This window comes from Hipposideros armiger, unplaced genomic scaffold, assembly GCF_001890085.2.
Source record: "Hipposideros armiger isolate ML-2016 unplaced genomic scaffold, ASM189008v1 scaffold_710, whole genome shotgun sequence".
Taxonomy (NCBI): Eukaryota; Metazoa; Chordata; class Mammalia; order Chiroptera; family Hipposideridae; genus Hipposideros; species Hipposideros armiger.
Window position 1 is genome coordinate 464,502 of NW_017732060.1, and position 13,407 is coordinate 477,908.

Sequence of the window (13,407 nt, forward strand, 5' to 3'; positions counted from 1 at the left end):
CTGCTGACTTTTTAGAAAAGACAACTCTAGTGCCAGTCTAGAGATTGGGTTGATAGACTGGAGACCTTTTCTGCGGTGGTACCTGAAAGAGGTGGAGAGCAAAGAAGAGACTGAAAGATGCCATCAGCAAAAGTCTTTATAGTTTAGTGACGAATAGGACATATGGCTTATGCTCCTGTTGCAGCTTCTTCCGAACTTCACTTGGTGATTTTATTTTATGTGTGTGCCATAATAAAACATGTAAGATTTTCTAAAAGACAAGAAAAGTGAAAAAACAGTAGCTATTAGAGGAGATGCAGTACATTTGTATTTGGCCACATGTACTCGCATAAATGGAGTCAACTCTGCAAGTGTGTTGGGTTCTGGTCGGTCACGCTCTGGAGGTGGAAGAATGACACCAGGTAAGAGTCTCATGCTTTGACTTCCAGATGCATGGAAATGATCGGGCAGGTAGATTTACACTCAGTTTAAGGAAGCTTTCCTTCACATTAGAAAAGTCCAGCAATTGGTTGGACACCCATAACTTCCTGAGTGGTATCCCTGTGCAGCAGTGTGTATGGATGGGAAATAATGCACACGTAATTCCAGAGATGATGGAATAGAATTCAATGAATTATTGAATTTTTATGACTTCGTGAGTTCTTTGAACTCTCGTGAGTCTTAGTGACATTAAGTCTAGCTGAAAATAATGCAAAGAAACTATCCAGATTTATCATTACTTCCCAGTGGGTAGCTATACTTTGCTATTAAAAAGCACCTTAGTAAACAGTTTATATGTGTATCATGACTGATCACTGTACTTTAAATTAATTAGGTCATAAACTGTGCTTTATATATTTTTTCTTGGGAGCACATACCAACTTCCTAAAATAAAGTCCACCCATGTAATAATTGTGCAGAACATTCAACAGTTTATCCTCAAGTGTTTAATGAAATAAGGATGTGAATTTGTGGTCTCCTCAATTATGTCATCAAAAGACAATGATTTATATTGTTAGGACATCCTAAGAACCTGGAGTCTCTTGTACCATTAAAGTATATCCCTTGTTCAAGAAAACTTGTCATCTCCTCTCCATTATTTAAAAAGAAAATTGTTAGAAATAAAAATTTATGGCAGTTTGGCTCAGTGATATCTAAGTTGTCACAAGATGTGTGTTTTAAAAAGTAATTAAATCATAGAAACACAGAGCTGGAAGAGATCATAGGGGCTGAGAGTAGGCCCCATGTTTTACAAACTGAGGATCAGTGATGTTAATGAAGTACTGAGATTTCCACAGGAGACTATTATGTATGTGTATAGACACACATGTATGGATATAAGTAGGTATCTTCACAGACATTTACTAAAGCACATGAGATTTACATTTCTAATATTCTTTCTGTAAAATCTTGTCTTTGATTTGATCATCATGCTAAAAATTAAATTCTTTCTTCTTTTTTCTTACTAATCCAACGTCTCTTCTGTGTAATGGTCCTAAATGTCTTGTTCTCACTTCCTAAGGACAGTGGGTAATAAGGTGAGGGAATTTTGGCTTCTCTGCTTTTTTTGTTTTGTTTTCATTTTTAACATTGAACTTTTATTCATTTCATTTTTCTTTAGTTGTTGTGCTTTGTGACATCTTTGGTAGTGAGCATTACTTAGATATGTTTCAAACATAGACACACTGTACTTTGAACATTCAGCATGTGAAAATGTGGAGTTAGATGGTGAAATTCATTGTTCTATTTGTCTAGGTTTTCATAACAAATCACACTGGAGCCGACTAAGCAGATGTTTTCAAAGTTATCATTTTGACCAGTGTAAGTCCAGACCAGACGTGCATCACCTTCTTTAAGGAAGATCTGGATATATTTTTTGTTAGCAATTTAGTCTATATTTAAATGTCTGGGCTCCTTTAAGCTCTTATCTAATTGTAAGAGGATCCACGCCTTCTTCTGTGCCCTGTGGCAGTGTGTGTCTGCTTGTGTGTGTGTCCACACAAACAGATTCACATACGCACACATTGTGACTTGACAATCCAGAATAAAGGGCATGAGAAGCCCTGGGAAGGAGCAGGTGGTCTGGCAGGTCAAGACGCTGCTGAAGCCAAAGCTCAAGCAAGGCTTCCTGAACTCAGAACCAGATTTGTGTGCCGTGCTTTGCTCTGCTGGTTGCCCAGGACACACTTAGCGTAGCGGTGACTTGCTTGATGAGTGTTCATTTGCTTCGGTGTAGGTACTGTGGCGGCAGAAAAAGTGTAACAGGTTCCACAGAGAGCACCTGTGTCCCAACCCCCTCCTGACAGCGTTGCGTTCCACCTGAGATGGCAGTGTCTGTACTTGAGCACGTGTGGCTCTATCTCCCTGGAGAGCATGTACTGTGGCTGCTGTCAGGCTCCAGGGTTTAGAGTGACACTGGAGGAGGTGCTGCAGAGGAACGTGCCAGGCATCTGGACAGTTCGCACCATTGACTTCGTGACTTTGGGCAGTCATTCAGCTTCTCTGAACATCACTTTTCTTATCTGGACGAAAAAGGGTAGGCTTTTTACCAACCAGGGTGCCAGTGGGGTTTTAGATAGAACAGATTTAGGTTGAACGGACTTCTCATGGCTGGCCGATTTATATAGTGCTCCCCAGGAGCCCCTGGAGGGGGTCCTTTCCCTGACTGAGAACCAGTAGACTGGATTAAGTTCCCATCTAGCTGCAGAATGCCTTACACAGTCCACTTGGTTGGGGTTAGGGCAACATTAACCAATTGTCCTAGTGAAATGCGAGGGGTACACTAGGAGAATGGGGAGATCCTTCTCCAAACTCAGGGTGGCTGTGACTTGCAGCCTTTCTTCCCCACTGGGTGCAGCAGAAGCTAAGTGATTCAAGTTTTACCTCTTGCAACTGCCTTTACCCGCACTCTGCCCGGGTTCTACAAAGTGGAAAAATATAGAAGGAAGGGGAGAAGTTAGAAGGAGCTTGGGAGCCTGCCCTGAACAGCTTGGAGGGGCTGTTTCTGAAGAGGAGGTAGTGTGTGCTTACGGAGCATGTCTACCATGTGTCCATCAGCAGGGTGAGCTCGAGACACAGGCCACCGAGGATGATAATGACTGCTGATGCTCCTCGAGCCACTCCAGGCTTTTTTTATACCGAGATACTCTCGAGGCTTCATACTTAATTACCACAACAATCTCTAAGATAAGTAAGTTGTCCTCATTTTATATACCGGGGGTGCCAAAAAATGTATACACATGGACACTTGGGTCAACGCTGCTCAAGCAGTAGCTCGCTGTAATCAGAAGTGTCTGGACGCTGAGGGTAACTGCTCTGAGCACCTCTTGTAATTGCAGAAGTCAAACATGATTTGTATTCATCTTTTGTTATCGGTATATATTGAGTACTACAATTTTAATCCTTTCTTAAAATGTGTATACATTTTTTTTGACATTCTCTGTATAAGGAAACTGAGGTTTAGAGTGGCTAAGTAATTTGCCCAAAGAATAGTCGTGGATGTGGGATTGGAAGCAATCTTCCTCAAAGAAGACGGTGCACGTCTGATTTGGATTTACACGAGTCAAAACGATAATTAAGTTGTCTTCGAGAACATCTGGGATGTGGGATGTGGAGATGTGTTTGCAGAGTTGGCGTTTTGGACAGGGCTCCATGGCTAATATCATGGCAGTCCCACCACTTCCAGCACCCCCTGCTGTTCGTTTCCCCCCATGGCACATCCACCTCGTGGGTCATCAGTCATTGTGGTCCAAGGAGGCCGCCTCCATTTGCCAGAACATAGTTCTTATTCAACCCAGTGTCTTGCAGGTCTCAGTCTGCACCATCGCTCATTACTGACTTCCTTTCCTCTTTCCTCCCAGTAACACTTCTTGCCTTTCCTCTTGCCCCCAACAGACATCTCAGCCAAGCCCTGGTGGTCAGTCTTCATGCAGCAGCCAGCAGTCCCCCACCAGCCACTATTCCCACAGTGGGCTCGAGCTTCCGCTGACCGATGGAGGGGGTGTGGGAGACCTCAGTGCCATCGACGAAACCCCCATCATGGACTCGACCATTTCCACTGCAACCACAGCCCTCGCTCTGCAAGCCAGGAGAAACCCAGCAGGGACCAAATGGATGGAGCACGTGAAACTAGAAAGGCTCAAACAAGTGAATGGGATGCTTCCGCGACTGAACCCTATCCTACCCTCTAAAGCCCCTGCGGTCTCTCCTCTCATAGGAAATGGTGAGTTCTGCCTCTGCTCAGGGGTTTCTGTTCTTTGAAATGCAGCCAGAGTCCCCTGAGAGGAACCAGACCCTTGATTCTGTTTGCTGATTTTTCCACCAGTCCTAAAATTATGCCATAGCCACCCATATTACTGTTGCCTTTCTGGAGGGTCCATAGGTTAGAAGCAGGGAGTGACAGGATAATATGGAAACAGAAAGTAAGACTATGCATGATGCACATTCTGCTGGTGAAATCCTAACTATTTGACTGGATGAGGAGATCCCAGCAGCAGAGGCATCTGTGTTTGGCACCTGTCTCGTTTCCACATCTAAAAGCAGGAGGTTAGCAGCAGCTTACTGATGTTTGTCCAGCTCAGGGAAAGGCAAACAACCTTTTGCATTGTCAGCCCAAGTCAGTTTTTGCTTCTGAGACCACACTGAGTGCCTGGAGCACATCCCAAGGGTGACCCTCCCCACCCCACCACTCAGGTTCATAGGCTGTGACAGAGGCCCTGAGTGTGGATGTGAAATCCTGGAAGGCCTTTGGCCTGTGACATGCCTGTAACTTCAGCAGTGTGCATATGTCCTGGGCTCATCACTCTGTCCTTGTGCTAGGCCTGTGGGGAGCTTGACCCATCTAGGAAGTCCGTACTGTCCCATTTAAGCCAGGGGTCCCAGAAGTTTGTCCCTGAGCGTGTGAGCCTGTGGCCCCAGCCACACCCACTCCTTCACTGTGGCATGTGGTCCTTTGGTGCTGCACAGCAGAGGTGAGTAGCTGCGACAGAGACCAGCTGGCCCAGGGAACTGAGAACAGTCACTACCTGGCCCTTTACTGTTTGCAGAGGCCTGTTTGAAGTCCTCCTGAAATGAATTCATCTCTGCCACCCTTTCCGCAGGCACCCAGACCAGTAACAGCTGTAATTTGGGTGGGCCCATGACCCTCCTCCCGAACAGAGGCGACCTTTCCGGGGTGGACGTCACCATGCTGAACATGCTCAACAGGAGGGACAGCAGCACCAGCACCATCAGCTCCGCCTACCTGAGCAGCCGGCGCTCGTCGGGCATCTCCCCTTGCTTCTCCAGCCGGAGGTCCAGCGAGGCGTCCCAGGCCGAGGGCCGGCCCCAGAACGTGAGCGTGGCCGACTCCTACGACCCCATCTCCACAGACGCCTCGCGCAGGTCCAGTGAGGCCAGCCAGTGTGACGGCCTGCCCAGCCTCCTCAGCCTCACGCCGGCCCAGCAGTACCGCCTGAAGGCCAAGTACGCAGCCGCCACGGGCGGGCCGCCGCCCACGCCGCTGCCCAACATGGAGAGGATGAGCCTGAAGACCAGGATGGCCCTGCTTGGGGACGGCAGGGAATCCGCGGGGGCCCTGCCCCCCGTCCACCCTCCCCGGAGATGCAGCGACGGGGGCGCCCACAGTTACGGCCGGCGACCTCTGCTGCCCCAGGACACGCTGGGCCACAGTGTGAGAAGAGCCAGTGACCCGGTGAGGACAGTGTCAGAGAGCCTCTCCCTGCCCAGGGTGCAGCGTTTCAACAGCCTGAACAGCTTTAACCCTCCGGTCTTGCCTCCATCCCTGGACAAGCATAGCTTAGTGCTTCAGAATTACACACGGCCTGAGGGTGGCCAGGCCCGCCACTTGCACGCGTCTCCTTGCCCTCCGAGCATTACTGAGAACGTCACCCTGGAGTCCCTGACCATGGACACTGAGTTGAACCTGAATGCTGAGGATTTCTTGCCTGATGACGTGGTGCAGTATTTAAATTCCCAGAACCAAGCCGGGTGTGAGCAGCACCTCCAGAGTGCCATTTCTGAAGACGGCAAAGTGGCCCATAGGCCCAGCCTGGGGAGCGGGCACGGCGACTTTGACCCACCGGAGCTGCCGGACAGCCACGCCAGCCAGCAGTACCGCGCGCTGGGGCAGCCCTGCCCCGAAGCCAGCAAAGCCGACCTGCCCATTCAGTGGAACGAGGTCAGCTCGGGCAGTGCCGACCTGTCCTCCTCTAGGCTGAAGTGTGGCCAGCGGTCCACGGCACAGCCAGCTCGAGCCTTCGGGTTCTACAGCAACATGGGCGTCCTCCCACAGAATCCCTTAAGGAACGGGGCTGGCCCATCAGGGACAGGGGTCTGTCCGACCCTTGGGGAGCACGGCAGTGCCTACGGCGCCCCAGAGCACTTGGTGAGCCACAGTAGTGGGACCAGCACCAACGGAAATGCCTACCATGAACAGCCATGTAAGGTCCAGCAGTATGGGAACTGCCTCAACAGGCAGCCCGGGGCCCCCGACCCGCTCGACAGTGCACGCGGTGCTGGGATTCAAGCGGCAAAGCTGAGAAGCACCACCATGCAAGGGAATGGCAGCCAGCTGGATTTCAGCCTGTCAGTGGTGCCCAGTGAGTCAGCTGGCAGCACAGTGACTGGCATGCCAACTCGAGACCCGGTGGGACAGGGGTACTTGGCTCATCAGCTACTCAGCGAAAGCATGCACCACCAGGGGGCAGGCCGCCCCGGACAGCAGGTGCTAGGGCAGGTTAGTGCTACCTCACACATCCACATCTATCAAGGGCCAGAGAGCGGCCTGCCGGGGCCTCCCAGCACTGGGGGCCAGCCATCAAGCTTGGCAGCTGTCAGGAGCTACCAGCCATGTGCCGGCTATGGAGGCAGCAGGCGCCAGGCTGTGCCAAGGGGCAGCCTCACTCTCCAGCCAGGACAGCACAGTGACACAAGTCAGACCTGCAGGGTGAACGGCATCAAGATGGAGATGCCAGGGCAGCCCCATCAGCTCTGTTCTAATGTTCAGAGTTACTCTGGTCAGTTCTATGACCAAACCATTGGCTTCAGTCAGCAAGACATGAAAACTGGTTCGTTCTCTATTTCAGAAGCCAATTGCCTGCTACAGGGGACCAGTGCCGAAAACTCTGAGTTACTTTCCCCAGGTGCTAACCAGGTGACAAGCACAGTTGACAGCCTCGACAGCCATGATCTGGAAGGGGTGCAGATTGATTTTGACGCTATCATAGATGACGGGGACCACGCGAGCCTGATGTCAGGAGCCCTGAGCCCAAGTATCATTCAGAACCTTTCCCATAGCTCGTCCCGCCTCACGACACCACAGACATCCCTGCAGTTGCCAGCACTGTCTGTGAGAACCACCAACATGGCCATTGGGGACATGAGTTCTTTGCTGACCTCCCTCGCAGAGGAAAGCAGATTCCTTGCAGTTATGCAATAGGCGCCAGGAAAAAGGACTGCCAATAAACGTGAAACTTTTGTAGGAGTTTCAAAGATTAAATTGATTCACTTTTTTGCTGGTTTTTTTTTTTTTTTTTTAGTTCTGTATGTATTTTAGCAATCTCATCTCATCTAACTGGGATGTGTTTCAAGTATATTCCTTTTATGGAAAAGGACTCTGAAAAACCCTAAAGTATTCTAGGGAGAAACTGTCTTCCATTTCAGTTCGAATCAGTATTGTTATACTCAAACCACCCACTTTTTAAAAAACTGTAAGCCTGCCCCCTTTTTAGTAAACCAGTGTAAATGTGTGATGTGCATGTTCTTCCTTCTTTTCAAAGAAAGGTCAAACTAAAGGATTTGACATGTTTCTGTGTTACTCAAAGGAACTAGGCATTTGTATGCCTTTGACCACGGGGTTACATGTCCAGCTTTTGAAATTTTCCTTTACATATGCTCAGCGTTTTTTGTTTTGTTTTATTTTTTTAATTCCTACAATGGGCACCAGAATCCTAATATGGATAGTGAGTTTAAGAATTTTTTGTGGGTGCACTGCAGCATAGATCACAGATTTCTGACATGCTCCCCACCCCTAATTCAGTTCAGGGCATACGTACCTTGGACAATTGCACACAAGTGGAAATTGGGGCTCTTGAAATGAGATAGTTTGCTCACAATTTGGATCTAATATTCTTCCCGTCCATAGAGTGCTTTGTGGGGTACATGTGTATGGTCAGTCCTCATAAATGTTCATGAATGTTCAGTGCTGTTCAGAGCTCCAGTGAGAGAGGGGAAGGGCAGCTGGTGACACTCAGACACATCGCTTCTTTCATCTGTTCTGGTAAGAAGCTAGGTAGATTATAGATTGAAGCTTTGGGCAGAATTCGTTTCGGGAATCTTTGTGGGTTTGCTGTCTTGATGAACGCCATCTCTTTACCGTTATCAGATAACTGAGAATTGGTGACAGTAGTTTCAAGTATATAGGTATTGAAACAACTTCGCTGCCAGCTGTCATTAACATATTAATCCCACTATAGTGAAGGACTACTTCTATTCTAAGCACCCTATTTTCAGGGATTTATAAAACTTGGTTGTAACAGAAAAGGCTCACATACAATGAAAATTGGAATAAATTGCTTCGACCATTTTTGGTATTGGAGAGACGAGGGAGGATGTTAAGTAGCTGTTGGATGCCTTTTTCTTGTATACCTTATCTATTAAATGCTGCATCCATTTAAGAAGTTAAATGTTCTATGCATCCTTAGTGTGGACTTAACCTGTCATTTTGTTTTGGATTAAAACATTTAAAGATTAAAAAGTGCAGCTGCTTCCCATGTGCAGTGGATACACATAAAAGACATACTATGTGTGCACAGAGTACATGGATTATCCAGAATTTTACCTTTTAAAATATGTAAACTATTAAAAAATATACGCATTAACACCTCAGACTACCTGCTGTATTCTTCCCGTTGATCCTGGAGTTGGATTTATCCAAAGTGATTTGTGGTTCAATGGTGTGACTTTTTCTCTTTATTCCTGCCATTTAAATTAGTATTAGAAAGACAAAATCAGGTACAATAAAATATTAGATAATGCAAACAATGTTAGGACCAGCCCATTTTTCTCATGTTGATGTTCTCTCAGTTGGACCAAGAATCTCAGCAGGGAGGTGAATTTCTCGTTGGGACTTTGTGGCTAAGATAGTTGGGTTTGCTTTCAACTGAATGTTCCTGAGATCAGCAGGAGGATGCTGAGATTTCTCCTTTACATCCTGCCATCCTCCCACATGCAGCACCTTCTTTTAAGTCAAAGGATGCATCTGCTGTGGAATAGGGCCCAGAAGCAAAAGACAGCTACTGATCTTACCTCAGTAGCTCAGATCAATGGGAAAAGCAAGACTTTTTCTGTGTCCCTCAAACAGGTCACAATTTGGTCACAAAATCAATGATCCATTCTCGGAGTATCATTTTCCAGGAACCTCAAAATCCCTAGGTCCTGGTCTTATTTTTCATGCTCTTGTGGTTTGGCCCAATCCCTGTCCTCCTCTGTCTGAGACCTTTTCCCTGGATGTGACCCGCATTTCCCTTTCCCCATAATCCCATGTCATCTTTGCCACATGTGGAAGGATGGACAGGGATTGAGATGGACACTGTTGTCATCTTGTGCCTCTGCTGTTTCCTTTGGTTTGAGATGGTTCTCTGGGTTGCCCCCTTTCTTTACTTTTTCTTTTTTAGACTTGTTTTCCTTGCTACTGCCTTTAGATTTTCAGGGGACACTCATGCTATAGCTGAATATGTGGCTTCTCTCACTATGGAAATCTCAGAAGGATGGCTTTGTTGTGACAGTCAGTGGCAGGAAGGTCTTTTGGGGCCACACAGAAGCATCCTGTCGGGACGTGGATCGCTATGGACTTGGCGTCTCCTGTGGCGGGATGCACCCCAGCCTCCAACCTTCTCTCCAGCGACTCACTAGGTCACATCCTCCTTTGTAATGAAGGCTCATACATGGTACTCTTGTTTAACAGTTGTGCTAAATGTGTTTTTACTTGTCAAACTATTTTGTTTGATTTTTTAAAGAACTGATGAGACTGCCCCTGCTCCTCACACATCGGCTTGTCCTCTTGAGCCAGAGTTGTTGATTCCTGCAATGTATGTGCCTTATTTACGTTGATTGTGTTGATGCGAGGGACCATTGGTGTTGCCTCGTCAGAACTCCAGGCTGCGCCCCAGCCAGCCGAGAGCACACGATTGTAGAGAGTCCGAGCTGTCTTGTGACCTGGTCTCCCATGTTTTGAACCAATAGGAGGATGTTCTCTTCTGACAAGTTACTGTTGTGTATTCTGCAAATGTGTTAGATAAAATACAAGTTCATTGTTTTCATCTTTTTTAGATTTTTAAAAAATAAAAAAATGTGTAATCCTTTTTTAAAAGAAAGACATGTAAATACATTTAAGTATTGTAGGTGTAGTGTCCAGACGTGGTGGCCCGGCCTTCCTCGGGTCTGCCTGCAGCCCGCGTGGCCCCGCCATGCCCACCTCTGGCCGCCACAGATGGACTGACTTTTGCTTTCAGAACCACTTAGTCTTTTTGTAATGAAGAGAAAGAACGATGTTTCTTACAATGTCAATAAAAAGCTGTTTGTACTGAAATTTAGTGGGTTGCTTATTTAATTCATAGTTGCCTGGGAAGAGTGCTTTCTTTAGAAAAATTGAGAGCCTGCGTTTGGACCAAACCCCCCGTATACAGCCCAAGTGGCCTTGTGCTCTGAGACCCAGACCTCTCATCCCTCAGGTGGCAGGGATTGAGAAGCTCACGTGCCCTGCTGGCGGGGTGACAGGTGGGCCTGGGCATGCCGGTTGTAACCATAATTATTTTTTCTAATGTTACCACTTTGCCAAACTCTGTGTGGAAGGACATGAATAAGGTTTAACAGCCAACAACTTGTCCCTCTTTTATATATTGTCCTCTTGTTTTAAGGGTGTAGGGTATAACACGTTAACAGAAAAGCTGACATAGTACAAAGCCTACTTGTATGTGGCTTTAATAACTGACTTCACACAGAAATGTAAACGATTGCTCTTATTTCTCTTTTCTTATACTTTATTTCAATAATATTCTCCAGATCACCATAAAAGACACCAATAGAGTCCCCTTCCTCTGCCTGAGTAGCAGCGGATGTCCTTGGAGCCAGCAGCTCCGGGTACTGGTTGTCGTGTGTCAGGGTTACAGGGATGGAAGCTGCCCTTGTGCACATGCACACACACGCAGGTCCTAGGGAATCGCCCATCCTGTGGGTGATGGAGAGACCTTCATCACCTGCTAGAGACTGTTCTCTAGCAGGGGCTCTACAGTCACAGAAATGCTTCATACTTTTCTACTTCACAAGGGAGAGTTTCCTCCCAGAGACCCAAAATTCTTTGCTTTCATAACTAGATCCCTCACATAAGTTGTCCAAACAAATTTAGAAAAATAAATAGGAATTATGGCATACCTTAGGTATCAATTGTCAGCTTATGAATATGCATGCCATGCAGCAAATCAAAATTAAATCAGAGAAATAAGGCTGATTGAAAGGAACGGGGAACGGGGCTTATGACACACTCCTGTAAGTTCCCGTAAGCCAGTGTGAGCAGGCACACAGGTATAGCTCACGGCTTTGTTTAAAAGATGCCTTCTGTAAAGGAAGCACAGTCTCAGGTAAAATGGTAGAGCTTCAACCCATATGGTGTCTCCTAAGATTTAAGTAATTTGGGGAATTCAAAGATGTTATATATTACCCAAATATGAATGTAATAGGACAATGCTACAATAGATTGGAAAATTAACACCAAATTGTCTTATTCATCCTTTTTTCCTCCAGGGTTTTCTCTTTATTTTCATGGTGGTATTCCCCCTTTGGTTTTACTTCATAGTGTATTAACTATTGCAAATACTATCTGGGCTCATCTTTCTTTTAAGATTTCTATTTTTAAATCACACTTTACCAACGTAGACCTAGCTTATGCCTTCTCTACCTACTTAGTCAACCTCTTTACAATCTTTAAAAATAGTAATAGAATCTAAATTGTTAGGATTTTTTTATCTTTTGCACACAGTGTGGCCACAGGCATTAGCCCACACTCGGCCAGAGAATGCATGGGATCTTAGGCTCTACACATTTTCTCACCTGTCCCAAATCTTCCACTTCTGCCCTCACTGCTCCCACCTTCTTCAACACCAGTGGTAGGTTCTGATGGTCCTGTCTTCAGAGCACTTACAGTTTCTATTAGTTACATATTCCATTAATTCATAGCACAGCTAGATATCTAATATTCCATTCAGATTCCTTGATAGGAACTGGAGATGGGAATAAAGCACAGTGTGTCTACAAGCTTCTAGCCCAGGAGAAGGGACAGACATGAAACAACAGGATACAATGGCATGCCATATGGAAGATGCTTATGAGAAAGTTCAGAGAGGGTCATTATCCGTCTGAAGTGCATATGACAGGGCTTCTGAACCTTGCTGTAAAGGACATTTGGGGACAGATAATTCTTTGTTGGGGGGGGGGGACTGTCCTATATACTGTAGGATGTTTAGTGGCATCCCTGGCCAATACCCTCTACATGCCAGCAGCCTAACCCCAGTTGTAATCAACAAAAATGTCTCCAGCCATTGCCATACGTACCTTGGGTTGAGAGGCTCTGGTTTAAGGAATGAAAATACAAGGAGAGAATCATACTGCAGGCTGATGCCCAGAGAGAAAGATATTCAAGTACAGACTGGACTCGAGAGCTTTGGCACACAGGTGACAGATGAAGCCAGTGTGAGAGTGCCACTACTGGCCCAGCGTAGAGCGAGAGGGCTGAGGAATACGTAATTGCCAAGGAGCCCTGGCCCCAGGGACTGAGGAGGGGCGGGCGCATGGGAGGTGGGCTGGCCAAAGGACAACAGGGAGTTCAGGATGCAGGACAGACAGCATGCTGTAGACACATGCTGGCAGGTCTCAGGGGGCTGACGACAAAAGCAATACGTAGGCCCACAGAATGTGGACTGAAAAGTACTGGTTCCGAGAGTTAGGAGGCCCTGGGTGCCCGTGGGGACGTGCTTTTCAGTGGATGGGTGGGAGCAGAAACCACAGCACCATAGTTGAGAATCAAACAGCACATGATAGACACAAAAGGGATTTAGTGACCTCTTTCAAGGAGCATGTCACATTCCATCACATCTAAGATGTCATCAGTACTAAGACACATGTTACTCATGTTCCCACTTAGGAAAAGCACTGCAATAAGCTATGACGTGATGCTTCCTGTCCTCGAAAAGATATGTGACAATTTCTGTCATGTCACCAACGTGGGGAAAATGCTCCTTGGAAAGTATTAAATACATATTTCCAAGGGAAAGGGAAGAAGTGGGTCAAGGAGAGGTGGATGGTGGGATGTTTCTTGTGGCGGTTCCTTTTCCCTCCCTCCCTTTTCCTCTCCCTCCCTCCTTCCTTTTTCCTTCC

General features: G+C 46.8%; 1 protein-coding gene across 1 annotated transcript in view; it reads left to right on the top strand.

Annotated features, from left to right (window-relative positions):
* The window catches only part of GLI3 (GLI family zinc finger 3), a 287,264-nt gene extending 276,718 nt beyond the window's left edge, over positions 1 to 10,546 (top strand). The window contains exons 14-15 of the mRNA XM_019627118.1: positions 3,874 to 4,201; positions 5,079 to 10,546. Of these exons, the coding sequence (XP_019482663.1) occupies positions 3,874 to 4,201; positions 5,079 to 7,417 (2,667 nt within the window). The 3' untranslated portion in view covers positions 7,418 to 10,546. The remainder of the gene's footprint in view (positions 1 to 3,873; positions 4,202 to 5,078) is intronic.
* The last annotated feature ends 2,861 nt before the right edge of the window (positions 10,547 to 13,407 follow it).